The sequence below is a fragment of the Paroedura picta genome, chromosome 15, assembly GCF_049243985.1.
Source record: "Paroedura picta isolate Pp20150507F chromosome 15, Ppicta_v3.0, whole genome shotgun sequence".
In the NCBI taxonomy this organism is placed as follows: Eukaryota; Metazoa; Chordata; class Lepidosauria; order Squamata; family Gekkonidae; genus Paroedura; species Paroedura picta.
In genome coordinates this window covers 13,540,060-13,566,768 of record NC_135383.1, presented here as the reverse complement: position 1 = coordinate 13,566,768, position 26,709 = coordinate 13,540,060, and the positions used below count along the sequence as shown (strand labels likewise).

At 47.9% G+C, this 26,709-nt stretch overlaps 1 protein-coding gene across 4 annotated transcripts in view; it reads left to right on the top strand.

Annotated features, from left to right (window-relative positions):
* CAMKK1 (calcium/calmodulin dependent protein kinase kinase 1) overlaps window positions 1-26,709 on the top strand; it is a 93,421-nt gene that overhangs the window by 18,826 nt on the left and 47,886 nt on the right. For 2 of the 4 annotated variants that reach the window (XR_013226706.1, XM_077311047.1), the window contains exon 2: window positions 19,069-19,602. Coding sequence is in view for 1 of the 4 variants with exons in the window: in XM_077311047.1 (XP_077167162.1) it covers window positions 19,162-19,602 (441 nt within the window). In the remaining 3 variants the exon portion in view is untranslated. Of the gene's footprint in view, window positions 1-16,057; window positions 16,211-17,668; window positions 17,814-19,068; window positions 19,603-26,709 lie in introns of those variants that run through there. The other 2 variants (XR_013226707.1, XR_013226708.1) reach the window with 2 other exon arrangements.

The following is a 26,709-nucleotide window of genomic DNA, read 5'->3' as shown; positions in this document are numbered from 1 at the left end:
CTTTTGTGGAACCCTGGGGTTTCTTGCCGGCCCTGGAAAGGTTTCCTGAACGGCATGCTGGGGTTATTGGGGGGGGGGGGGAATATGGATTGAAGCCAATTTTCCTCCTAGGTGACATCAGCATGTCCAAATGTTCCCAGAAAGTGCTCCTGACGCCTTGCCAGCAGCATGGATGGGACTGGCAGACCTAGGAACTGAACCCTGACACCTGAAGATCAATTGCAATAACAGGAGGTCTCCAGGTGGCACCTGGAGAATGGCAACACTAGTCCTACACTGCAGAGCACAGGGGTCTGCTTTACCAACCGACTTTGGGAACCACTATGTTGCTTAGCTATTTCTTTTAAAAACATTGTTTTAAAAAACACCCTTTAACAAAAAGTAGTGAAAAGTCTATCCAGAGCTGAAGGCCTAAAAGTGGCCAGCGACAGACGGGACGGAGGGCTGTGCTGCAGAAGCATCTCATAAGAAGTTAATGTGTTTCTTCCCTTCTTCACCTTCCCCTATGAACAAGTCATTTAAGAGCCGGATTGATAACTCTGTTCCCTCCATTGGGCTGGGCCAGCTGATATATATCCGTTTGGAACCTCCGTGTTTCTCTTCCCTTTTCTGTATCAACCTGCCTAATAAATAGAGGAGCGTTCCAGGGACTTGGTCGTCCCTGTTATTGGCAGTGAGGGCGTCCTAATGAGAAGTCAGGTTGCATTCGGGGCTCCCTTTTGATTTATATCTTCTCCTCCCAGCAGATGGGGAAAAGGCCTTTCTCTGATTTAATAATTCTGAGTGCTTCTTTGGCAAAGCAAATAATAATATATATTTTTTTTGCCTTGTCAGATTGGGGTTTTTTTTTAGAAACGGGTTTCCAGGAAGAATGGTCATGTTTGCACATTTAGAAGGGGGGATATCTGCTGGGGGGGGGAGTGTGCACGTCCATGCTTGTTTTTCAAACATTCTGCTTTGGTTTCCCTCTTGTTATAAACTCCAAACTCAGAAGATTCTACATTGCTGAGACCAGTGCGGTTTGTATTTCAGCAAGTGGCTATTTGTTTGGGTTTTGTGATGGTGGCGCATGGAGGGGCATGGGAAATATGCACAATTACCACTCCACCAAAGCCACTCTTGGGTTAGGGAGGGTATGAATAGGTCTAGAAGCGCCTGTCCTTACCCACCACTGCCCACGCACAATCAAACAGCAGGAGAAACTGGGTGGGACACCAGCAACACAGACCTGGGACACTCTGGGAATTCCCCCAATCTCTATGGTTTTTACCATAGAACATGGGGGAATTCCTAGAGGGTCATAAGGATAGAGGTCTGTGACATCACTTCCAGGCGATCAACCAGAAGCGATGGTTTTCATTCCAGGAAGTGTACCTCTGCAAACCACTAGCTCAGAGGTGGGCTTAATTCTTCTGCGGCCCTGAGCAAGAAACCTGGATGGGCCCCCGGAATCGATGCCTCCCCGCCAACCCCCTGCAAAGCCACCAGGGACTGAGCAAGGGGTGGCCCTCTCTCAGTGTCCCAGAATTCAAATTTGATTTATTTTCCACTCAACGTAAAAGCAGATATAGAAATAATACAATCAATCAGGACATTTTCTTCATCAATCTCAGTCTTGAATCTACATCAAGACAATAATAGAATAATATTACAAGGGTGATGGGTGAGATCCAGCCAGATTCTTGGGTCAATCTCTTCCAATTTTCCTCCTTTCTTGAGTCTGTATTCGACTTGGCTTTTGTTCATGCAGTCCCATTCCCCACCCCACCCCAATGTAGCCTGTTTGGGTGGTCCACCATCTTTCAGTGGTCCAAAAGCTGCTTGGATTTCATCCAACTCGTATCTGTGATTCTTCCTGTTTGTGCTCAGTATTCCCCCCCTCCTATTTTGAAAAGAGTGGGGGAAGGGAGAGCACAAAGAGACCCACAGCCTTGGAATTTCAATTCTTGATCTTTTGCTCTTTCTGCTGACTCGCTGACATCTTTCCAAAACCAAATTCTGTCCAAAAATATGACATTCCTCTTGACGGACAGAGGCAGCTTGAGAGATTCTTCTTAAGGGGAAATTATGTTCTTTAAAAAAGAAAAATGAAGCCAGCGATACCAAGCTATTTTGTAAAAGCCGGGCCTTGGGGCAGATGGAGATAGGAGCATATGTTGCGTGATCATTCTGCAAAACCATTTTTAAAAGTCAAAGGGGGAAAGACAGCTCTTCGTTCGTGCTCACCCCTTCTGAGCAGTTCACGGCCTCATGATCGATGAATGAACTGCCATTAATTCGTAGCAAACTGCAGACTTTGCCAGCTTGAGGTTTGGTGCGGTATATTTTCTTTCCAGTTCCTGTCTGAACAATGTTCCATCAGAGTGTGTGGATCCCAGGAATTGTTTTCGCTGAATGGCTACCTTTCACTGCAATTGGTAGTTCAAGTTTTCATTTATCCTAATCCAGGGTTCCTCTTAATAGTTGTGAAACAGCCCTGGGGATGGAGAGTGTCCTGGCTGTCCGAGTTGGAAGAGGGCACTGCTAAGCTTCTAGCTCTGGCCCAGTTTTCACAGATTCAGCGTGCGATTTGCATGGAGCATATCTAAGTATGTGCAAACCTGGGTAGGTCCTTGTATGGTGCTATTTAGGGTTGCGGGTCATCCCTGATGAAGGCAGGTGTCCCCCCTCCCCTTGGCTGTCCTGCAACTACCAACCAGTTGGCCATTAGGGTGGGAACTGGCCAGGAGAAAAGTGAAGGCCTTGTGGCAGGCATTGTACAGGAAGTGATGTCATCACACTTGCAACATCTGGGCAATGTTCTGGTATTTCAGCAAAAAACTCTATGGTGGAAGTCGGTTTGACCATAGAGTTTATCCCCAAATACCAGAGTATCACCCAGACAGTACTGATGTGATTATGCTACTTCCAGTGCTGTGGTGAGCCCAAGATCACCCAGCTGGTTGCATGTGGAGGAGGAGCGGGGAATCAAACCTAGCTCTCCAGGTTAGAAGTTGCCTTTCCGAACCACTACACCAAGATGGCTTTCTGTGCTATGCTTCTCAACCACATGATGGTGCCACTTCTGGGGTTTCTCAAAGCCTGGAGGATGTTTCAGGGGGTTTCCCAGCGGTAAAATAGTTGAGAAAGGCTGAACGATGTAAAAGAAGAAGAGTTGGTTCTTATATGCCGCTTTTCCCTACCCGAAGGAGGCTCAAAGCGGCTTACAGTCACCTTCCCATTCCTCTCCCCACAACAGACACCCTGTGAGGTGGGTGAGGCTGAGAGAGCCCCGATATCACTGCCCGGTCAGAACAGTTTTATCAGTGCCGTGGCGAGCCCAAGGTCACCTAGCTGGCTGCATGTGGGGGAGCACAGAATCAAACCCGGCTTGCCAGATTAGAAGTCCGCACTCCTAACCACTACACCAAACTGGCTCTCAGTAGGGAACTTGTTTACTGCTGCTTTAGAGACCACCAGGGGCGACGGGTTCAAATTAAAGGAAAGGAGGTTCCTCTTAAATATTAAATAGTATTCTCTGGTGGTGGAGTCTGCTTTTTTGAAAGTTTTAAGGAGAAAATTAGATGAGCACCTGTCAGGAGAGGGTTTTTTTTTAAAGTCCCTGAGAGGGTCCCAAGAAACTGTGGGGCTGGACCTGATAGCCCTTTGTGGCCTCTTCCAACCTGACCCTTTGCCTCTGCAGAAGTTGCTTCTGAGGCCTGGGATTCTGCCTCGGAACATCTCCAACCACGGCCTCTGGAAACAGAGCTCAGCTAAACCCTTTAGAGAACTAAATGTGGCGATGCCTAATCCGGCTGATGCCATTTAGGTCTAGCGAGAGGGAAAGAAGCTTTGCTGCTCTTAATAGCCCCTGGCAAAGTACACAGGGCCATTTCCTATCACAGTGCTTTTTGGACTCTTTGCTGAGAATTGGTAGGAAACTTTTAAAAAATGCTCTAACCCAGTGGTTGCTCTAACCCAGTGGTTCTCAACCTGGGGGTCGGAACCCCTTTGGGGGTTGAAAAACCCTTCCACGGGGGTCGCGGCAGGGCAAGCAGCTTGGCCGGGGGGAGTGGGTGCCATCCATACATCCACACAACAGCCTTGCGAGGTAGACCGAGATAGAGCATTCATCTGTCTGGAGCAGCGGAAAAGAGCGAGATCGGCATGGTGGGACAAGAAGCAGAACTCAACTGAGAAACCCTGGGGGAAAAAAATCAAATGTATATACAATCATGAACAATGGATCTTCACGCCATTGGTCAGTTTGGGTTTAATTCCTGTGAAAGAACACTTACATAATTTTACGGTTGGGGGTCACCACCACATGAGGAACTGGATTCAAGGGTCGTGGCATTAGGAAGGTTGAGAACCACTGCTCTAACCGCTACCCTAAAACTGAACAGCGAGATCCTTCACTTGAGTGTCTGAATATAGTTGAAGGGTGGGGTTGCATTCCTCCACACCTCCTTCCTGCAATGAGAGGGCAGGGTCGGGGGGGGGGGGAACCCCATGAAGGAAGGACGGAGATGCAAAAGAATCTGAGTTGTAAGGTTCCAATTTTCTTGGCAGCGAATACGGGCCAAGCTGCCGCAGGATTCCAAAGCCCCCGGCTTTCACAGAGGGCCATATGGATGTGCTTCCAACAGCCCTTGTTCTCATTACCAAGGATCGCTCCGTGAGCTCCACCCCCTTCCCTGTTGGCAGCTCCGCCATATGTCATCCATTGTGCTGCTGCTTTACTCTACCAAAGCGCCGTGTGCCGCTGATGAAGGGCAGTTCCGGGTAGCAAATCTAACCGTTCTGTCATCGATGACTTGAAATCTTCTCAAGGAGCCGTGATATGTGAAAAGCGGATGATTGGGGGGAGGAAGGGGCATACCGTCTCCCTGCTTATCATTTCATTGGCTTCCTTCCGTCATGCTCTGACTTTCTCCTCCCTGTGGGTTGCCAGCTCTGGGTTGGGAACAACCTGGAGGCTTTGGGAGTAGAGATTGCAGAGGGTGGGATTAGGGGAAGGACACCAACGGGGTATATAGTCCATCAATGTGGGAGCCAGGGGGGTGCAGTGGCTAAGAGCAGCAGCCTCCTGTCTGGAGAACTGCGTTTTATTCCCCACACCTCCTCCCACGGGCTGTGTGACCTTGGGCGAGTCACAGTCCTGATAGAGCTGTTCTCACGGAGCATTCCTGTCAGAACGCTCTCGGCCACACCTCCCTCCCAGGGCGTCTGCTGTGGGCAGAGGAAAGGGAAGGTGACTGTAAGCCGCTTCGAGACTCCTTTGGGTAGAGAAAAGCGGCATATAAGAATGAGCTCTTCTTCTTCAGTAATATCAGGGCTCTCTCAGCCCCACCTCCCTCACAGGGTATCTGTTGTGGGGAGAGGAAAGGAAGGCAATCGTAAGCCGCTTTGAGACTCCTTCAGGGAGAGAAAAGCAGGGTATAAAAACCAACTCTTCTTCTTTACCGTAGACTAGAGGACATTCCTCATTTGTCACTATGTGCAATCTATTTTTCCTCTTCTGCAGGGGTGGAAAATTGAAGCAGGTAACTTTGGAGTTCCAGCTGAACACTAGAGCATCCCCCACCAGCACAGTGGTATCACTTCAGAGGTGTGGCCTTCCCAAACAGCCATTCCCCACGTCTACCATATCCTGCCATACACACACTGACACACCGATCCCAAACAACAGTGTCTGAATACCTGACAGGTAGCTACTGTGACCAGGTTTTGACATGACCTCGACATGGATCCCATCACAAATTAAGATTTGTTGACAATTCTGGCATCATTTTTTGGATTCAGATATTTTTGTTTGGGATCAGTGTGCCAGTGTGTGTATATCCTTCTGTATGTTATGGCAGAGAATTAACGACATTACTGAGAATTCCTTTGCAACCTGAAAGATGTTTTGCAGTTTAGTGAATTGGCAGGAGGTGGGGGTGGGGGGTTGTTTTCAGATAACAAAAAGTGAAATCTGGAAAATTAAGGTAACGGAACATAGCGAATACAGTGTGGGAGGCAAACTTCAGCGCTCGCCTGGATTTCTCCCCAAAACGGAGATATTTTTGTCAAGCTCTCCTCCTCCTCGTCCAAAGCCTCATGGAGAAAGTGATTTATTCTCCACGCGGTTCTTTTCTTTGCGCTGGCTCGTAAAAGACCAGCTCTGGAAGAGACACAAAATGTTTACAGAGCTCCAGGACTAATGAGCGCAGCTTGAAGTCTGCGGCATTAAACAAAGTTGGAGGCCCGGAATCAAAAGGGAGGTGGAGATGATTTTTAAAAGTTCTGTTGGCCTCCAGAGGAGGAGGAGGAGGAGGAGAGGAGGAGGAGGAGGAGGAGGAGGAGGAGAGTTGGTTCTTATATACCGCTTTTCTCTACCCGAAGGAATCTCAAAGTGGCTTCCAGTCGCCTTCCCTTTCCTCTCCCCACAACAGACACCCTTTGAGGGAGGTGAGGCAGAGACAGCCCTGATATTCCTGAAGAAGGAGAAGAGTTGGTTCTTATATGCCACTTTTCTCTACCCAAAGGAGTCTCAAAGTGGCTTCCAGTCGCCTTCCCTTTCCTCTCCCCACAACAGACACCCTGTGAGGTGGGTGAGGCTGAGAGAGCCCTAATATTACTGAAGACGAAGAAGAGTTGGTTCTTATATCCCGCTTTTCTCTACCCAAAGGAGTCTCAAAGTGGCTTACAATCACCTTTCCTCTCCTCGCCCCTTCCACAAATTGACACGCCCTGACAGATCAACTTGCCAGTCTCTGAGAGCCAAGTGCGGCCGCCCATCTGCCCTGGGAAACTGTCCTTCCCCTCCTTCCTCCCCGCAGTGCTCCTTTCTCCAGAGCTTTTCAACTTTAGAGCACAGTGGCTGTAATCTCGCAAGGACCTTTAATTCTGTTATGCAACACCAAGGGAAAAGGGAGGTAAATGTCCGAGAAGGTGCGCCAGTGCTGCAGAAGTGGAAAGGTGCACCAGGGCTGCGTGGATTCCAAGCACTGCTGCTCCTGGCTTCCAAAGCACATGCTCTGAGCATGCTGAGCTGCGACTCTGGGATGTATTGGGGGATCTGGCCAGAAGGCGTTCACCAGGCAGGAGAGATTGTGGTGAATGTGTCTAAGGCCCATTACGCACACACATTTTACTTCTGATTTTCAGCACAGTAAACCTTTAATCTGGATTTGGGATTCTGTGCCCCCTGTACCATTCTTTTCCCTCCAGTTTATTTATTCTGCAAGTACAATTTTTTAAACAGACTGGACAGGGATCTTGGAGGCTTTTCCCCTTCCTCTGAACATAGATTAAAGGTCCTTGGGGGAGGGGTGGGGGAATAGTTGTGCATTTTCTGCATTGTGCAGGGGGTTGGACTGGATGACCCTTGAAGTCCTTTGAAGCTCTGTGTTTCTATTTGTATTGAAAGTACATATACACGCATATGCATACGTATATGTGTATACACACATGCACTTGTGCATACCCAGGCATGGAAAATGACTTCCCTTTCATCCTTGTATTACTTTATTAGATTTGCGGGAGGCGGAGAATCACAAAATTAACAATAGCTTTGTGCCGGGGATAGAAAGAAGCCGCCTGCCCCTGTTGTGTCTTGAAAGAAGAATGCCAAATGAATATGTGGAATTGCATTTGCCTGGTGGGGAAGCAGCTGTTTTGAAGTTCTCTGTAAGGGCAAGTTGCCCTTGCTTTGACAAGCCAACAGCACACCTGAATGAAAACATGTCTCTGCTCCCAGTGGCGGGCGAAGGGCTCCAGATGGAACTGGATAATTTCAGCACCTCCTTAATTTAGACACACGGAAAACACAATTAACCAGTCTGGAGTGGGAGCCCCCCCCGCCCGCCCCGCTCCACCATGTCTTCCTGTACCTCCTGCACCTCGAAAGCTCTAGCTTGTGAGCGTAATCTTCAACTTAAAAACATCCAAATTAAAATCAATTTGACATCTGCTGAGCTAGAGGTTATTTATTTTTTTGGGGGGTGGCGTGGAGAGGCGAACTTCCTTTGATCAAATGTTTTGCCTGGGTTGGGGGCTCAGTGGCAGAGCTAGAGGTGCCCTGTTCAATCTCCGGCGTCTCCAGCTGCAAGGATCATATGGAGCAGGACTCCCTAACTTTTGGGGGCTTATGGGTACTTCTGGAATTCTGACATGGCATTGTGGGTGCAGATCAAGCATTAAAATTGGGAGAGGAAGGCAAAAACCAGTGGGGGGAGAAGCATTTCCCCTTACCTAGACATTCAGCAACAGACTGAAAAGTTGCTGTGCTTCCCCCCCCTCCCCTAAATATCAAAGGTAAACTCCAGTGTGACTTGGAATTCATCTCCAAATTTGAAGCTGTCTTACTTGGGCCCAATGAAGACAGGAGGTCAAGTTAACTCCTGCCTCCTCACAAGTTTAGCTTCTACTTGCATTGCCAATGGAGTGGCCAAACCAACCCCAAGAAGATAACCCCTCTCATAATTACGCTGAATCTGTTTTTCCCCTGTGCTTGGCATCATGGTGTGACATACCTCTAGGTCACGACGACTCGTCTTCTGTTGCTATAATTGCATCTCGCCCCCTTCTGTTCATGCCCGTCTGTGGTAGATGCACCTGCCAACTGAGAACACTTCATGCTGTGTCGCAATGTGCTACGGTCCACACAGGCTTCTGCCACAGTTCATTTGTTTAGTCTTTAAGGTGTCACAAGACTCTTTTTGTTGTGTTTCACAACTCACCTGGCCGCTCCCCTGAAGTGCTTCACTGCTCTGTAGCCAGCAAGGAAGGCGCATAAAACTTTCTATAGGAATACAGAATGATGAAGTCCTGATGGATTAAAGTAGGGGTCGTCAAACTGTGCCCCTCCAGATGTCCATGGACTACAATTCCCAAGAGCCCCCTGCCAGCGAATGCTGGCAGGGGGCTCATGGGAATTGTAGTCCATGGACATCTGGAGGGCCGCAGTATGACTACCCCTGGATTAAAGCTACTCAACAGAGCTGGGATGTGCATTTTGGGAAAGGGGATCATTTTGAACACCTCATCCCGGTGATTCTGATTTTGTTCTCTATTTGTCAATTTCAATCTTATTTTCATTCCATGTTCTCTTTGTTACACTGAATTTCCCCCCTGTATAATGTATATATTTCCACAATATTATAATCCCCTCAAAACCAGCATTGCACATTTAGTGAATATAAATGATAGATACTGCAAACATAGGATATGAAACTGTAGAATATGCATGCACAATAGGAACAAATCTCCAAACCAAGTGCAAACAGTAGAGAACCAAAAGCCAGTGGGGAATGTGTAGTATCATAGAATCATAGAAACATAGAGTTGGAAGGGGCCATACAGGCCATCTAGTCCAGGGGTAGTCAACCTGTGGTCCTCCAGATGTTCATGGACTACAATTCCCATGAGCCCCTGCCAGCAAATGCTGGCAGGGGCTCATGGGAATTGTAGTCCATGGACATCTGGAGGACCACAGGTTGACTACCAACCCCCTGCTCAACACAGGATCAGCCCAAAGCATCCTAAAGCATTCCAAGAAGTGTGTATCCAACATTTGTACATGAACATTCAATGAAATGAAACAGTACACTGCCTTCTATGCATGTATTATTTAGCTTTCTTGCCAGTAGGTTTCTTGCAGTCTACCTTCCCTCCCTCCTAAAATCTCAGAGACTAAGACTGAAAGTTTATGAGAGAAGGGTGTTTTTCTTTTAAGGCAAGAGAGACAGTAAAAACCTCCTCTTCCTAGGGTACGTTCAACCTATAGTTCAGCAGAATTGGGGTACAGAATGCCAAACTGTGCACTACAGGGTGCCTTAATGGTCCCTTTCTGTGAGATTTTTCTAGAGACTCAAAATCAGAATTAGAAGACCTTTATTTGCATACAAAACAAAAACAAAAACACATGAATTGTTCTCTAGTTATGGGACCTCATAGCCAGCTGTACTCACTTAGCAACCGGATCAATACCTTGAGAGGTTTGTTTCCTAATGGGAAAACAATCTTATTCACATCCTCAAGTCCTTGTTTAGAAGAGTGGATTGATGAACTGCCCACAAATAACGGCATAGAAGGGATAATCGAAAAACATATGTAATATGGTTTCAGTGCAGCCAGATTTACAGGGACATATTCTTTTAGATCCCCCCCCCCCCTAGAGACTCTTGGGGAAAAACTGAACACCACAACCAAGCAGTCTGTATAATTAAACAAAAAACAGGGCTTTCCTTCTAATGCATCCATCGCTGCTGGTGATAGCCAGGATTTGGGACCCCTTGGACACCAGGGGCTATAAGATTTGGAGTTGTTGCCACCTGAGAGTTTTAATTAGGGTTTTATATTGATGTTTTATGTGGGGTTTTATCTGTAACCTGCAGCAAGATGGCTTGTCAGGAGTGGCGGGATATAAAGCAAATAAACAAACAAATAAATAAATAAATGGTGGATTTCCAAGGACAGATGTTTGTTTAGTATATTTACATTACACTTTTATCTGCATCTGAAAGCAATACAGGGAGAAAACACAAGTAAGGAAGCTTCCAACAGTTTCTTCTTTCTCTGTTAGCTGATCTTCTGCCCCGCTCTAGGTTTAGGGCTCCCCAAACTACCTCAGTGAAAACTGGGAGATGGGGGAGGCAGTACCTGGGGAGAGCAAACTTTGGCAAGGGCATTGTCACTTCCAAGTGATGTTCTAGGCTGCTTCTGCTAGTCTCTATGGTGCTTACCATAGGGACTAGGGGAAGTTCCTAGAGCATCACTAGGTGGAGGGCATTCCCCCCTCCCCTGCTCCTCAGGGATGGGAAACTGGGTCTGTGGCTGGGCAGGTAAAATGAAAGCCTCTTTGGGCTCCAAACTGACAGGCTAAAAGTTGCAAGACAGGATCTCGGGGTCAACCAGGGCCTATTCTGCACACAATAGATAATGCACTTTCAATGCACTTTAGAAGTAGATTTTCCTGTTCCGCACACGAAAATCCAGCTGCCAAAGCACATTGAAAGTGCATTATCCTACGTGTGCAGAATGGGCCCAGGTCTTGGAGGAGACCAGCCTCAGCAAGATGTTACTCAGGTGCTGCTAGAATCTCCCCCAGTTCCTCCTCTGCCAGAGGTGGGCCTTCGTTTCGGACAATGTGTCAACCCCACCCCCCACCCGGAGAGACAGAAATGACAGTCTTCTCCAAGGCATCTTTCTTCGGCTTCTCGTTTTCTTTCTTCTTTTCCTTCCCAAGGATGAATGTAAGCAATCTGTTGCCATAGCGATGACAACTACCCCCTTCACCCGGGAAGCGCATGCATGCTTAAAATACCTGGCTTTTCTGTCAGCAGCAGCCATTGTCAGCCACTGTCAGCTTCCTCAAGTTTTATTGTCATTCTCACACGAAAGCCTTCCAGATCCCTCCCCACTTCATGGTGGGTTTTAGAACTATTAATAAAAATGAGCTGGTGAAGGGAGGGGAGGGGGGGAGCTTTGTTTAATTTTCCAGAAGTATAAGTATCATCAGCCTCTAAGCTCTCCGTTGATGCTCGGGCAGGCTGGTTGCCAACTCCGGGTTGGGAAATTCCTGGAGATTTGGGAATCGGCAAGGATTGGGGGAGGGGAGGGTCCTCAGAAGGATATAATGACTTAGAACCCCCTGCCCCTGCCATGACCATTTTCTCCAGGGGAACTGATCTCTGTTGTCTGAAGATCAGTTGTAATCCCAGAAAAACTCCAGGATCCACCTAGAGGCTGGCAGATTGAACCAGTGGGCAGGTTTCCATTTGCCCTCCTGCAGCACGTAAGCCTTTGACCTTGGCCCCAATCCCTTCATCCTCAAGAAATTGAGGCGTGGGAGGACAAGATGGCTGGGCCAGACTCCGTAAAGGTGTAGTAGGATTTGCTGCTGAGATTATGGAGAAATTTGTTGGCAGAGTTTAAATTTGTAAAGAGGATTGAAGTTCCAGGTTGCTTAAAAGAACAATATAGTTGTATTGTGAATAGAAACAACTTTCTGTAGAAGGGGGGGGGGGAGAGAGAGAGAGAGAGAGAGAGAGAGAGAGAGAGAGAGAGAGAGAGAGAGAGATCTAACTAACTATTCTCACTGTTTTTGCAATCATTCTTCTGTTCTGGAGGCAAGCGGTGGGGGTGGGGGGAGTATGCTCAAGGAGCCAGAAATCTCCAAATGTGCCAATCAGGACACTGGAGGAGATTATTTGAAAAACACCAGGAAGTTTCTATTCTAACTATGCTAAATACACATCTCCTCCAGCGCCCCCTGCAGGACACTCATCCTATTCTGTTCAATCTTGCACACTCCAGATCTTGCATATTCCAGCAAAATTCTTATAGCCTCAACCAGAAGTGATATCCTATCCTCCCAAGGCAATGCCCACAAGATATTCTGGCATTTTCCAAGGCCAGGCTGGCAGTGCTGCCAGGGATCCACCTAGTCCATCTATATACAGGCGATTTTGCTGGTTAAATATTCTTCCGGTCGATGCATCTCTCCCCGCCCCACCCCCATTTTTCTGGGTAATTTTTGGTTGATTATTGCTTATACATGCAATTAGGGTAATTGCATCTGATTATGCAAATGGGCACCATCATGTAATTAGAACACGGAGCACTAAACTGTAGCGTGTTTTCACTCTCTTCCTTTTCTGTCTTATTCTTCACTTCCCAAACCAGCTAACTTAACAGGAAAGATGGCTCTAGCTATGTTTTTTTTCTGGAAGGTTCATCCATGCAAAGATGGTCTTGGGACCACCCTCTGAAACCTTGCCAATTTTGTTTGAGCAGGGAGCTGATGGCAGGGGTTGGCACAGCATGCTGGGAAATGGCCTTACAAGATTTTAGAGCCATGAGACAGCAATCCAATCAGAAGGATATGGGGCTATAAGGCCTTGTCCTTGAGCCAACTTGGGGGTGTGCAACTCCTGGAGATTTGGGAGCAGAGCTTGGGGATGACAGGGTAGGGACCTGAGCTGGATATTTATTTATTTATTATTAGAGGAGCTGGTTTTTTACCCCTCTTTTCACTCCTTGCAGGTGCCTCAAAATGGCCTTCCCTTCCTCTCCTTATTCAGTGTGTGCGGAATGGGTCTTCAGAGGGGCAGCCGGTCTCACTGGCTACTGCCTGCCCCCAGCCCCGCACAAGCCCTGGGTGTGTAGCACTGGCTTCTAGGAGCTGCCACCCACTGGAGGGAGAGGGCAGGGTAGTCACATGACTTACAGTTCCTAGTGGTGGCAGGTGCTCCTTCACCTGGACAGGTGATCAAGACGCCAGGACGCTGGGAATGCCAGCTGCTCTTCAGTCTGTGTCGTGGCCATGCTGGGGATGGGGCCTGCCTGTCAGCATCCTGCCCAAGCCTCCCAACTTGGCACCTGGCCCTGTTTTGAACTGGAGTGGCAGCCTGCATGCGTGTGCCTATAGATCTGTCCCCAGGAGCCAGCTGCATAGCGTTAACAAGCAAACGTGGCAATAAACGGCATGGAAATGCAGCCGTTTTTAGCGCCGCTCTGGGGGTTTCTCCTTAACAGATGCTCTGCGGGGACAGAGATGAATGGTAAACAATTATGGACTCGAATCTCAGAGGGGAAGTTGGAGGGTTTTTTTTAAATTTTGGAACAGCTTCATTTCCTTTCTGGCAAGACCTCAACATACCGGCTTATGTCTCCTTCCCTTGTGGATTTGCCTTCACGAGGACGGAAATGTGTTTTTGGCCTCGGAGAAGAGGATAACGTTACCAATCATAATGGACTGGGATTAATATTGATGATGGTGGTTAGCGAAACGTTTCCCATTCATTGGCTCCTTCCTGTTCGGAACCAGCCAGGGAGGGAGGACTGTGGCGTAGCATAGAGGGTTTGCATGCAGAAGGTCCCTTGTTCAATCCTGGGCTTCTCCAATGAAAAGAATCAGATAGCGAATGATCTGAAAGACTTTTGCATGAAAACCTAGAAGGCTGCTTCCAATCTGAACAGACAGCATCTATATGGGTAAACCAGGGGTAGTCAAACTGCGGCCCTCCAGATGTCCATGGACTACAATTCCCAGGAGCCCCCTGCCAGCGAATGCTGGCAGGGGGCTCCTGGGAATTGTAGTCCATGGACATCTGGAGGGCCACAGTTTGACTACCCCTGGGGTAAACCAATGGTCTGGCTCTGCAAAAAGGCAGTCATCATATGTGTGGGTGTGCCTATCAGACCAGGACCGGGGAGATGATGGTCAAGCCCTCACAGCTTTTTGGATGGCCTGGGCCTACCACAGTCTCTTGGCCTACTTTATAGGGTTGTTGTGAAGATAAATTAGGGAAGGCCATATCTACTGCACTGAGATCCTGGCAGAAAGGTTGGGTGTCAAATGAAAGAAATAAAACCCTCTCCCTTTTGAGTATCTGCTGCTATAGTTATTAATGTCAGGTCAAATGATTTAATCCCTCCCAGGTTTGTTTCAAGGTGAGGTGGAACGATTGGCAGGTTTTGGGGCCTGGGCACTTATGAGAGTGGCCTCCTGCAGAAGGCCAATTGGGGTTGCAGGACCAAGAGCTCTGCCGTGCAAAACAGATGTGTGATGTACAGAAAACTGGTCTATTGGGGAGGAAGTCCCGTACAGCCAGGGCAGTCAACCTGTGGTCCTCCAGGGGTTCATGAACTACAATTCCCCTGAGCCCCTGCCAGCAAACGCTGGCGGAGGCTCCTGGGAATTGTAGTCCATGAACATCTGGAGGACCACAGGTTGACTGCCCCTGCCGTACAGTATTCTTTCTTGACAGACACACACACACACACACACACACACACACACCGCTCCCTATATTCTACAGTCTGAAAACAGTTTCTCTTGGAAGACGGCTACCACACTGTCTTAATGAAAGTGCAAGAGGGAAACCCCTTTTCTACAGAACTTGTGCCAAGAGATTAGACTGATCCAACGTAATAATTTTGAGATGTTCCCCTACGTTTTCCTGCGTTAAGGCACTGATGCTTTGTGGATTTGCCCCAAGATCACATGAATTTGATACTAGAACAAAAATTAGAGCCAACGGGGGAACTCCGGGGTCTCAGGTGAAAGTTTTTCTCATCACTTTCTCCCTGAGGCTTTTAACTGGAGTTTTTGGGGTTGCTGGAGTTGTTGGGACAATCTGCGAGCAACACAGACGTGCTACCTTGGAACCACAAGGCCTGTCTTTGACAAGAACGTAGGAAGCTACCTCACACCAAGCCAATCCAAAGAGTGTATGGTGTAGGCTAGGGGTAGTCAAACTGCGGCCCTCCAGATGTCCATGGACTACAATTCCCAGGAGCCCCTGCCAGCAAATGCTGGCAGGGGCTTCTGGGAGTTGTAGTCCATGGACATCTGGAGGGCCGCAGTTTGACTACCCCTGGTGTAGGCTGACCAGCAGAGGCTCTCTGCGTCTCTGGTAGAAGACTTCCGTATCCCCTAATTTTTAAACTGGAGATGCCAGTACTGGTGAGTGTTCTGCCACAGAGCTACCAGCAACCCCCAAGAGCAATGAGCAAGCTGAGGAATCCACCCCACATGATGCTGTGATGTCACTTCCAGGTCTGAAACATCGTAGCATCAGTGATACTCTAGGAATTCCCCAGATCTATTGCTTTTACTATAGAGATCTGGGAAATTCCTGGAGCATCACACATTACCATGAACCAGAAGTGGCATCAAAATGTCATGCGATGCCAATTTTTGGCTTCCTTTTGCAGCATCGTGGGCCACTGGGCACATCCTCTGACAGTGAGCAAACAATCCACTTTTCAAAGGAGGGGCTGATCTGCGGTCCCAACAGTGTTCTTGTCGGATCTCCCCATCAAAGAGAAACAATTGATGTTGCACGTTGGTTTTGTCAAGCCAGCGTGTTCTGTGTTGTTTATTTATCCCCCCCCTTCCGAGGAGGCTGCTTTCTTCCATTTCACAAATCTTCACTCCTCCCCCTACATGCTCATTTCCTTTGCTTTCATTTAAAAATAGAACGGCCTGTTGACTGGGATGTTAGAAGCAGAAGTCCCTTTTCACCCAGTTTGCAACAATTGGTGCTTTGAGAGCTAGATTCAGAAACGGTCTTTGGGCTCCTTCCTGGCTTAAGCACCTCTGGCCTAGTCAGTGCGAGAGGGCCGGCCAGGGTCCATATCGTTCCGGGTTCCTTTTCGATCAGGTGTTAAGTACTATCTGCGAGCTTGATTTCCCAGAGGTCTTGTCCTGACCTGCTAAGCTGGAGAGGGGCAGAAGGTACGTTGCAGAACACTGGCCAGGTTCTGATGGGCTACTTAGCCAGGGTTGCCAGATCTAGGTTGGGAAATACCTGGAGATTTGGGAGGCAGCATCTGGGGAAGATGGAATTTGGGGAGGAGAGGGGCCACAGTGGGATATAATGCCACAGAGTCCACCTTCTGAAACACCTGTTTTCTCCAGGGGAGATCTTGGTCATCCGGAGGTCAATTGTAATGGCGGGGAAACTCCAGGTGCCACCTGGAAGCTGGCAACCCTACACTTAGCACATTAGATGTTGAGTCACCTGCTGTTAGATGTTGAGTCACTCCCCAAAAGAATCTCACAGAGTACTGCTCTTTGAGAACAACGCTAAGAGAATTGCGGCTGGCCCAAGGTCCCCCAGCCAGCTGCATGTAGAGGAACGGGGAATCAAGTTCTCTAGATTAGAGGTTGCCACTCTTGACCATGCTGACTCTCAATAGTTAGTAGCCTTCTTGGGCTACCTAGCCTCACCCACTCTCAGGGACAAAACCATGGCGGGTGCCCAAAAATATGCCAACGGGTGCCACGATGCTCAGAAGATCCTGCTCTATTGAAGCTCAAGGCCACTGGCCTGTTGGCGACCCTCATTTACGAACAGTCAAAAGATCCATGATCAAGCTTGCTTAAGCTTAATAGGGAATTAACACTTCTGCTGTGTTAGGCAACCCTGTAATGTTAAGGGGGGGGGGGACACAGATGAAGGGAATCAAGGCTTCGAGGAGGACAGTGGATACCGAAGAACAGAAACGCAATGATTATATAAGATGGGAGACATTTTGTGATATAAATAGAACCAAATGTTCACTGTTGTTTAGGTTGGAAACCCATACTCTTCGCTGAAATCTAAATATTCTTTCCTTCCTACCACGCCATCCGCAACTCAGAATGACTAGTTTTCAGGGACCTAGCCAGACCGCTCTGATATATACGCTAAATGTGTTTTTATGTTGTTGTTGGGGAGTGGGAATGTTCCTTTCCCGCCAGCGGCTTTTAGCGGCTTCTCCAAAATTCTTCTTTGCCCAGCACTGTAACTAATTTGTGGGGTTCTCAGCCACGAGCTCAGATTTATGTGTTGATCTCTTTGCTTTTAGCTTTTTTCTCCTCTGCTGGCCCGGAAGGTCTTGCAGTGACTCGCCATGCTGAAAGAACATCCTAACAAGCATGTTAAAAACCATCAAAATCAAATAATACGTATCACATGTTAAGATCTATGACTCAGCACCATACCACTGTCGGACCAGCCCCAAAGATCCGGTTTAACCCTAAAGGCCAAACCGAACCATTTGGCTTTGCAAACCTGGTGGGCAATAAACAACTCCTGCAGGGCAAGGATGTCACCTGAGAGTGGTTTGGAAATGGCTTTGAAAAGGGAGCCGCCCAGTTCAAAGAGGGCCAGATTTATTGGCTACGGTGGCTAAATGGAACCTCCAGTTCAGAGGCAGTCTACCTCGGGATATGCCGCTGAGGAAGAACTGAAGGCAGGTAGCTGTTGCGTTCATACCCTGCTTGTGAGCTGCCTGGGCACATCTGATGGGCCGTTGTCTGAATCAGATGACTTTTGACTGCACAGTTTGCTCCTGTGAGTCTCTAACATTAATTATTTATTTGACTGCATTGTGCCGCTCGGCTCAGCTGAGCTTCTCAAAGTGGGTTAGGGATCGGGCTTCCCTGTTTCCCCGGCCTTTCAAAAACAAACAACAAACAAAAAAACCAAGCAAAAAGGCTTGTTTTTGTTTTGATTTTCTTTTGTCGTTCTGATAGGAGTCAAAAATCTAATGCAAATGATAATTAAATTTCAATACAAATGTTCCGTGGGAGTGGATTGATGGATGACTGTATCTGTTTTGATGGGGGGGAATGCCGTCATGTCACAGCTGGCTCACAGCAACCCTGCGGGGGTTTTGAGGCTAGAGATGAGCAGAGGAAGTTTGCTGTCACCTGTCCCTGCGTAGTCAACCTGGACTGTCCACAGTGATCTCCCATTCGAATGCTAACCAGGGCATATCCTACTTAGCTTCTGAAATCTGATGAGATTGGGCTAGACGTATACACGTTAGTCTACCTCTGGGTGCTAAATACTATGGGCAAGAGTCGAAGAAGACTTCTGGACTTCCCTGAAACATCTGGCTGGCCATGACTACACCCCTCAAAGAAATTTACGCTCCACCACTTCCAACTTCCTGGTGGTCCCTGGCCCCAAGGAAGCCCGCTTGGCCTCAACCAGGGCCAGAGCTTTTTCCATCCTGGCCCCCACCTGGTGGAATGAGCTCCCAGGGGAGATCAGGGCCCTGGCGGAACTCGAACAGTTCCGCAGGGCCTGCAAAAGGGAGCTCCTCCGCCAGGCATTTGGTTGAGGTCGACCTGAACCACCGCTTCCAATTGATCCCCCCCAAGCTTCCCTTCTATAACCATCACTGCAAACTCTCCCACCCACCAGCCCATCAGTAAACATTGATTTATTGTTCTCCCCAATGTTCTATTGTTCATAATGTTGTTATTGTCATTACTGTATTATTATAAACAGAGTTACTTGTACTATTCCTGTTTGATGTAAACCGCCCTGAGCCTTTGGGGAGGGCGGTATATAAATATAATAAATAAATGATAAATAAAACCAGGATGGCTTACAAAACGTACACTTAGTCTAACCCTGCGTGGCTCGTCCTGTGTTCATACAAAACCCAGAGTTGTCCACTGACAGGTCCTTGGATCTGAGATTACAAAAGTTTGGAAGCAATGTTGAGAGTGAAATGCCAGTTGAATGCATTGCATAGTCATCAAGAACTAGTAAGCTGTGCCATTGCTTAACTTTTCCTTGCTGTGATTCCTTCCAGAAACCCATGCTGACAGAGCTTCGGCCTCCCCGTGCTTCCCATGAGCGGTGAAAGCGGAATTTGAGAAACCCCGAAAGCAAGAAAGCTTTGAAGATGGGAGATTCTCTGGCTGACACTATGGGCAGAAGCCCAGAGATGTACTGTAAGGATACGCAGACGGAGCTTGCCGAAAGAGTCGCCGCTATTGATGTCGCCGTGGGTCCCAACGTCGTCACCCAAAATGGGCGGGAAACGGCAAAGGAGAATGAAACTGTGCGTTCTAAGAACACGGCCAACGACCAAAGGAACGGGGTCAGCCTCGAACTGGGATCGTCTGAAGAACTAGACGGGGCTCACGAACTGACAGCACCCAAGAGAGTGCCCACGAGGCCCCTTCTGTCTGGGAGGAAGTATTCTCTTCAAGAGAGGCCCGCTGGAAATTACTTGAGCTCCACCGACCCCCAAGGCTTCGGTCCTTACGCCACAGGGCCTTCCCCGCGGATCGTGAGGAGACCAACAATAGAGTCCCATCGAGTCTCCATCTCTGATGCTGCGGTAGGTTTGCAGCCTGCTTTTGAGGGTGGTGTGCGAACAGAAGTATCGGCCTAAAAAGATCTTTTCATAGAATCATAGAATCATAGAGTTGGAAGGGACCTCATGGGTCATCTAGTCCAACCCCCTGCACTATGCAGGACACTCACAACCCTATCGCTCAACGACTGTAACCTGCCATCTCTGGGTACAAAATTTTTTATTTTGAACTAAATTTTTAATTTTGGGGGATTCAAATTATGCACACAGGTCGGGATGCCAATTCCCAGGTGGGACTAGCTTTGATTTCCCTGGAATTGTAGCTCCAGACCAAATCGATCAATCCCCATGTAGAAAATGGCTCCTTTGGAGGGTGGATTCCATTGTGGTCCCTCCTTGCCCCAAATCCCGCCTACTCCCAGGTCCTCCCCCAAAGTCTCCAGGTATTTCCTAAGCCAGAACTGGCAACCCTACAGTCCGGGTGCCTGCCAAACTTACATAATGGGTGCGTGCACTGTCCAGAACCCTTCCAATTTACCCTCTGTTGTGTGAATGGGGTCTATCTATGTATTTACCATGCATGTACAGCTTCAAGAACTGGGTTATTCGGAGATCCATTTTCAAATGGCCCAAGCGCTGTACACACTGGAGCCGCTGTTCCATCCAGCTCTGAGCCTATTCTACACACATTGGATAATGCACTTTCAGTGTACTTTTTTAGGTGGACTTTCCTGTGTGAATCATGAAGACCTACCTTTAAAGTGCTTTGAAACTGCATTATCTGATACGAGTGGGCAGGAGTAGGAAAGGCAGACCCTACTTTCTAATCCCTGTTCTTGGTAAACGATTGTTCATTTGTTCATCCCCTGAGCCTTCGGGGAGAGCGGTATATAAATCTAAAAAATAAATAAAAATAAAAAATAAATTTACAGCCTTAGAGGAATGCTCTGCTAACAGATTTTATTGTGGAGTGCTAGACAAGTCTGTAGATAGGTTCCCTTCCAGAATCAGAACCATGTTCCATCCAGCTCTGTATTGTCAGAAGCTCTCTGCAGTGTAGATATGAAACCATAACAAACCTTCCATGTGGAAGCAACCTGAGCAGAGGGCAGCAAATTAATTTTACAAACATCCATGTTCTATCCTGTTTACCATAGAATTAGTCACTGATGTTGAAATCCAGTGTTTCAAATGCACTAGGGCCTACATCTTAGTTGGGGCCCTAGGGAAAACAAAACATTTCCATACACCAGCTGTGACCCGATATTTTCCCATGTTCTTTCAGAACTGCAACATGCATCATTTCTTCTAGGGTTTTTCAGCCATGGGCCGTTGCCATTACGAGAGCTAACAGGGAATGGGGAAGGATGCCATGTGACAGCTCTTCGGATGAAAAAAGTGACAATCACCACGTTGCACCATATTGTCAAAATCTCTCTGATCTCTATAGTAAAAGCCAAAGAGACTGGGGGGGGGGGGATTCCTAGACAGGGCCCCATGACATCACTTCCAGGTTTTGGGCTGGAAAACGGCCTCACACAACGATTGGTCATAAGAGCAGCAGTCGGGACTGTAGTAAGAAGGGTGGGAGGCAGCCCTAGAATTAATAACTATTAACAATTTGACATACGATGCCTGTCTCCACACACGGACACCCCAGGCCTTCCAACCCTTGCCAGAGAACCTAATTAATATAGATTAACAATACAATTGGATGACGCCGGGAGGAGAGAGCTATACTATCTGTGTGGAGAACTCCACAGTCTGCTAGGAGCTCTCTGTGGTCTCAAGCCAGAGTTATTTTGCACCGTCAGTTTCCAGATCCTTCTCACCCAACTTTTCTCAACTTTTTTTAACACTGAGCAGCCCCTGAAACATCCCCCAGGCTTCGAGAAACCTCTGAAATGGTGCAATTGTGCAGAATACAGTTGGAAACCATCGCTGTGGACACACCCACCCGAGGCCCCTCCCCTTCTCACTGCCTCCAGGTCCGTCATTGGCCATTTCGGGGAAGGGATGGGTGGGTCAACATGACCCTATATGGTCATATCACCTGATAGATGTTTTAAAAAATGTAAGAAATATACTAAAGATTAATTAAGTTCATTCAGGAAGCCCTCCCAGAGCCATCAAGAAACCCCAGGGTTTCATGAAACCCTGGTTGAGAAGGATGCTAGGAATTGACCCTGCATGCCAAGCGGAGGCACTACCGCAGAGGCACAGCCCATCTTATAGCACTGAGTGGATGTCTCTTCTGGCCGTGCCTGTAAATGTATGAACCCCTAAAGCACCTTGGAACGCAGAGTCCGTGTTTTACGCCCGGCAGCTGCCCAAGTCTGTTTCCGGTTGCTTCCACACTCTTTCTATGCCGCCCCTCCCCACAAGTGGCTTCGGGGTGGTTTACAATAATCATAACACCACAGTGAAAACCAATACCCCTCCCCTTCCCCTCTTAAATACCCTTTGTATTTAACTGGACTGAAGGTGGTCTGAATGAGTGTTGGGGGGAGCCAAGGAAAAGGAGAAATCCTAAGTGTGTGAAGGAGGCCAATAGCCCTCCAGGTAAAGTTGTCATCTCTGGATTGGGAAGACCAGGTGATTTGTGGAAGGTAGAGCCTGAGGATGGTGGGGTTTGGGCTGGGGAGGGACTTCAGTGGGGTATAATGTAGAGATGCCAGCCCCCAGGTGAGGACTGGGGATCCCCTGTAGATATAGTTCATCTCCAGACTAAAGAAATCAGTTCCCCTGAAGGAAACAGATGCATTATACTCCACTTGAAGTCCCTTCTAACCCCAAATCCCACCCACTCTCGGCTCCACCAGCAAAGTCTCCAGGTGTTCCCCAACCCAGAGATGGCAACCACAGAGTTCACTTTCCAAACGACCATTTTCCTTGGGGTAACGGATTGTTTTCACCTGAGGACATCCTATAGGGTCCATAAAGGCCAGCTTTCCCCTGCTGCTATAGGCCTTTCTCCCTACCTGGCTGTTTGCTGCAGCCGCTTTATTACAATTCACCTTTTATTGTAACATTTATAGCATTTTTGAGGTAAAATATTGACAGTTGGAAAGTGCCTCAGAAAATTTTTTTCTTATTGGCGGGACGTCATAAAATAAATGGCGTCAATCAACTGCTATCAGTCGTGCTCAAAACAGATGCTCGGTGATTCATGATCACATTTTCTGGGTGCCTTTGGCAGCCCGATGACAGCCAAGTGTGGGGCCCTGATTGAGGTTCAGGTTTGGGGCGATGTGAGGAGCAAAGTGGGAGTTTAACCCCTTCATCTCCACACCGTTCCACAAGTTCAAAACCGCCTCCTGCTCTGATGTAGCTCTTGAAAGGGGACGGGGAGAGATAAACCATGACTATCTGCAGTCCTGGAGTAACCATTAAGCCAAATAATTAAGCACATGCTTGGGGTTTTGTTTTTTGCTTATTTCTTTATTTTATTTATTTTTTTCCAATTTCTAGACCGCCACTCTTGACAATGGCCGTCTCAAATATAGCATTTTCTAACCCAGCTCTCAGGGATCTTTTGAGATACTTGTCATTTGTCCCATTTGCACCCCATCTTTCTTTTCAGTGTAGGGTCACGAGCTCCAGGTTGGGAAAAACCTTGAGGTTTTGGAAGAAGAGCTGAAGAGGTTGGGTTTTGTGGAAGGGAGGGACTCCTTCTCTGGGTGAACTCATCTCTGTTGGCTGGAGATTGGTTGTAATAACAGGAATCTCCAGCTATCACTTGGACCAGGCTTCCTCAAACAGGGTTTCGTGAAAACCTGGGGTTTCTTGATGGCCCTGGAAGGGTTTCCTGAATGGGTGGGAGATATTTTTTTAATTTTTTCTTAAAATTTGTTAAACATTTATCGGGTGATATGACCATATATGGTCATGTCGACCCGCCCTCCTTCCCAAAATGGCCAACGATGGACCTGGAGGGGATGGGAAGGGGAGGGGCCCCAGGTGGGCGTGTCTACAGCTGTGCTTCCTAACTGTATTCTGCACAATCACACCACTCCTGGGGTTTCTCGAAGCCTGAAAAACGTTTCAAGGGTTTCTCAACCATGACAAAGTTGAGAAAGGCTGACCTAGAGGTTGCCAATGTAGCTGTCATCCATCCCAACAGGTACTCAACAGGAGAAAGGGGCTGTGGATACATACTCTCACCCAGCACTTACAAAACTCCAGAACCAGTCCTGTCTCTTACCTCTAGTTTGATTCTCAGGGTAGACCTGGGGGTTGGGACCCCTTTGGGGGTTGAACAAATCTTTCATAGGGGTCGCAGCAGGGCAAGCACCTTGGCTGGGGGGGGGGGCGCCCTCCACACAACAGCCTTGCAGGGTAGATCAAAATAGAGCATTCGTCTGTCTGGAGCAGTGGAAAAAAGCAAGATCGGCATGGTGGGACAAGAGGCAGAACTGAACCGAGAAACCCCAGAAAAAAACAATTTCTATACAATCATGAACAATGGTTCTTCATGCCATGGGTCAGTTTTGGTTTAATTTCTGTGAAAGAACCCTTGCATCATTTTCTGGTTGGGGGTCACCACAACACAAGGAACTGTATTAAAGGGTATTAAAGCATTAGGAAGGTTGAGAACCACTGGGATAGAGGAACCAGAGGTCTGACTGGTACAAGACACCTTCTTAAAGGTTCACTGTACTTTTCTCCATCACGGTCCCGATCCTGTCACAGGCCTGCAGACCTGAAGAAGTTGCAGCAGCTCCCTCTCCTGTTTTGTCTCTGCTGGCATTGCAGGCGTCAATTTTCATCCTCTGTCTTTTCCCGTTTTATAAATCACCACGCAGCTGGCACTGTATGCGCTTGGGTTGGTGTGTGCCCTCGGGGAGCTTTCTCTGCTGCGGCAGCTTGGTCATGATTATTTTATCAGCAGACGTGGGTGATGTTTCCCAGTGCGGCGCACGCGGGAGTTTAAAATTTAATGCAGGTGAAGGGTGGGTGGGTTCCTGCCACCCTGGTGCCAACTGTTCCCCCCACCCCCGCCCACCCAACTGTCCCCCTTCAAGACTCGTTGCTAGTTTTAGGCACCAGGCTAACAGCAAAGTGGTTTTTTCTGCAGTGTGAAGACTGACAGGTTTGTTGTGGTGTACGTTTTGGTGGATGAAGACTCGCTTTGTTTGATGCATGAAGCGTTAGCCTCACTTTGCAGTTACACACACACACACAAGAACAGAACATTCACTAAGGAAACAAAAAAAGCTGGGGAGACGAAAAACTGTTCAGTGTAGAAGACCAGACACATACGATATGATGATTCGTTCACATCAGCAGCCTCTGCTTATAATGTTGCATACCCAAATATTCCATGCTGATATAACAAGGTAGTACAGAGATTGCCAGCATGGCGTCCGTGGGGGTCTATGGCACCCGCCAGCACCTTTCCTAGTTCCCACCATTTTTTTTTAGAAAGTAGGGAGAGACAGCTGGGGCTTCTCTCCAGCTTGCTTTCTGATTGGCTGTGCATTTTTTTTAAAATAATTGCTTTGGCAGTAGCTGCCACATCACCTCAAAGACTGAAGGGAAGCTGTGACAGCCATGTTGTGGTTGATAATGGCACCCAGAAGTGACGTCACACCTCTCTAGGAATCATTGGGAACTCTATGGTAAAAACCATAGAGCTTCTGGCAGTTCCTAGAAATACTGGAGTCACATCTGGGTTTCCCCCAGAATGGGTGTTACGCTGTCAGCCCAATAGCCGTTTCTTTTTATTTGGAGCGGGGCAGAACTCCTGTCACTTCTAGATTTCTCAGAAAGTGATGTCATACTGTCAGGGATGACATTCCTATGATCCCCCTTTGTTAAACACGAAGCTTCTGGACATGTATGTATGTGTGTGTGTGTGGGAGGGTCTTATGTGTGGTGGTCTGAACTTAATTTTGCAGTGCAGAAGACATGCAGCCATTCCAGTTCCTTATTCAAATCTGCCTTGCAATACTGACTTCCTGGTGGCCACCCAAACAGAAGCTCATGGTGCCAGAACTCATGTTTGGGCCGGGCACCACTGTATGTTTTCTTGCAAAGGAGCAGTATCATGAGATCTGGAGTGTATAATTTGAGATGGTCCAGAAATTGTTTTGGAGTGCATCCTAGCTGCAGTGCCTACCTGTCTGTTTGTCCTGGGGGCACCCCACTTTGGCGCAGGTGGCACAAGAGCCCGGTTTTGGACTAGAAAGCAGCATCTGTCTTCTTGGAGGGCAGAGTCCCCGGAGTGTGAGCACATCTGTGGGAGGTAATGATTTGTGGTTGCCCGAACCTTATTTTGCGGCTCAGAGCTTTTATGCTGTCCTCAATATTTATGGTTGCATTCACAAATAAGTCATGAATAAGGAACAAATCGGGGACTGGAAACCAACTGCGGTCTCATGCGTTAAGCTCTCTAAGGAAAAGGCAAGCCCTGAGCAGGTTCCTTCATGTTCCCTCGGCTTGGAGCAAAAATTTAGAAATGCCAGCCTCCAGGAGGGACCTGGGGATCCCCTGGTAATATACAGAGATCAAAACCCCTAGAGAAAGTGGCTGCTGAGGAGGGAGGACTCTAGGGCATTGTTACCAGATGAGTTCCCTGTCCTCCCTAGGCACCCTCCCCAAATCTCTAGCAATTTTTCAACTTGGAATTGTCAACTCCACAGTACAGCAGGGGAAAAGTTAAATTCCCTTCCCCAGAACCGCTTCCCTAATCCGTATGAAGCTTCTGCCTTCCCCACCACAGGGCTAAATGAGTTTCTTCTGAAGTGTACATACCTCACCTTTCTGCCCAAATAGTCCAGGCCCTTTCCGCCCTAGCCATTAAGATGCTAATGCACGAAAATGACCATCTGTCCCGAAATAACCCTCTGCAAATCAGGCTATTAGCTGTTCGCCGTAATCACCATAGCTCTGAGATAAGCTAAAAACAGACGTGGTCGTAGGATTAGAAAGGAGATCACAGATCTCGTTTCGGCCACGGTTGGAAACAAATTAGAAGAATCCCCAGATAAAAGCAGAGGAGATAACTGCAGATCTCTGAAGTCAAGAGATGAGCTGTAATTTCGGGATATCTCTAGGTCCCACCTGGAAGCTGGCATCCCTAGCAGCATTTTAAAAGGTGGGGGACACTTTGAAACCAATATTTTTTTC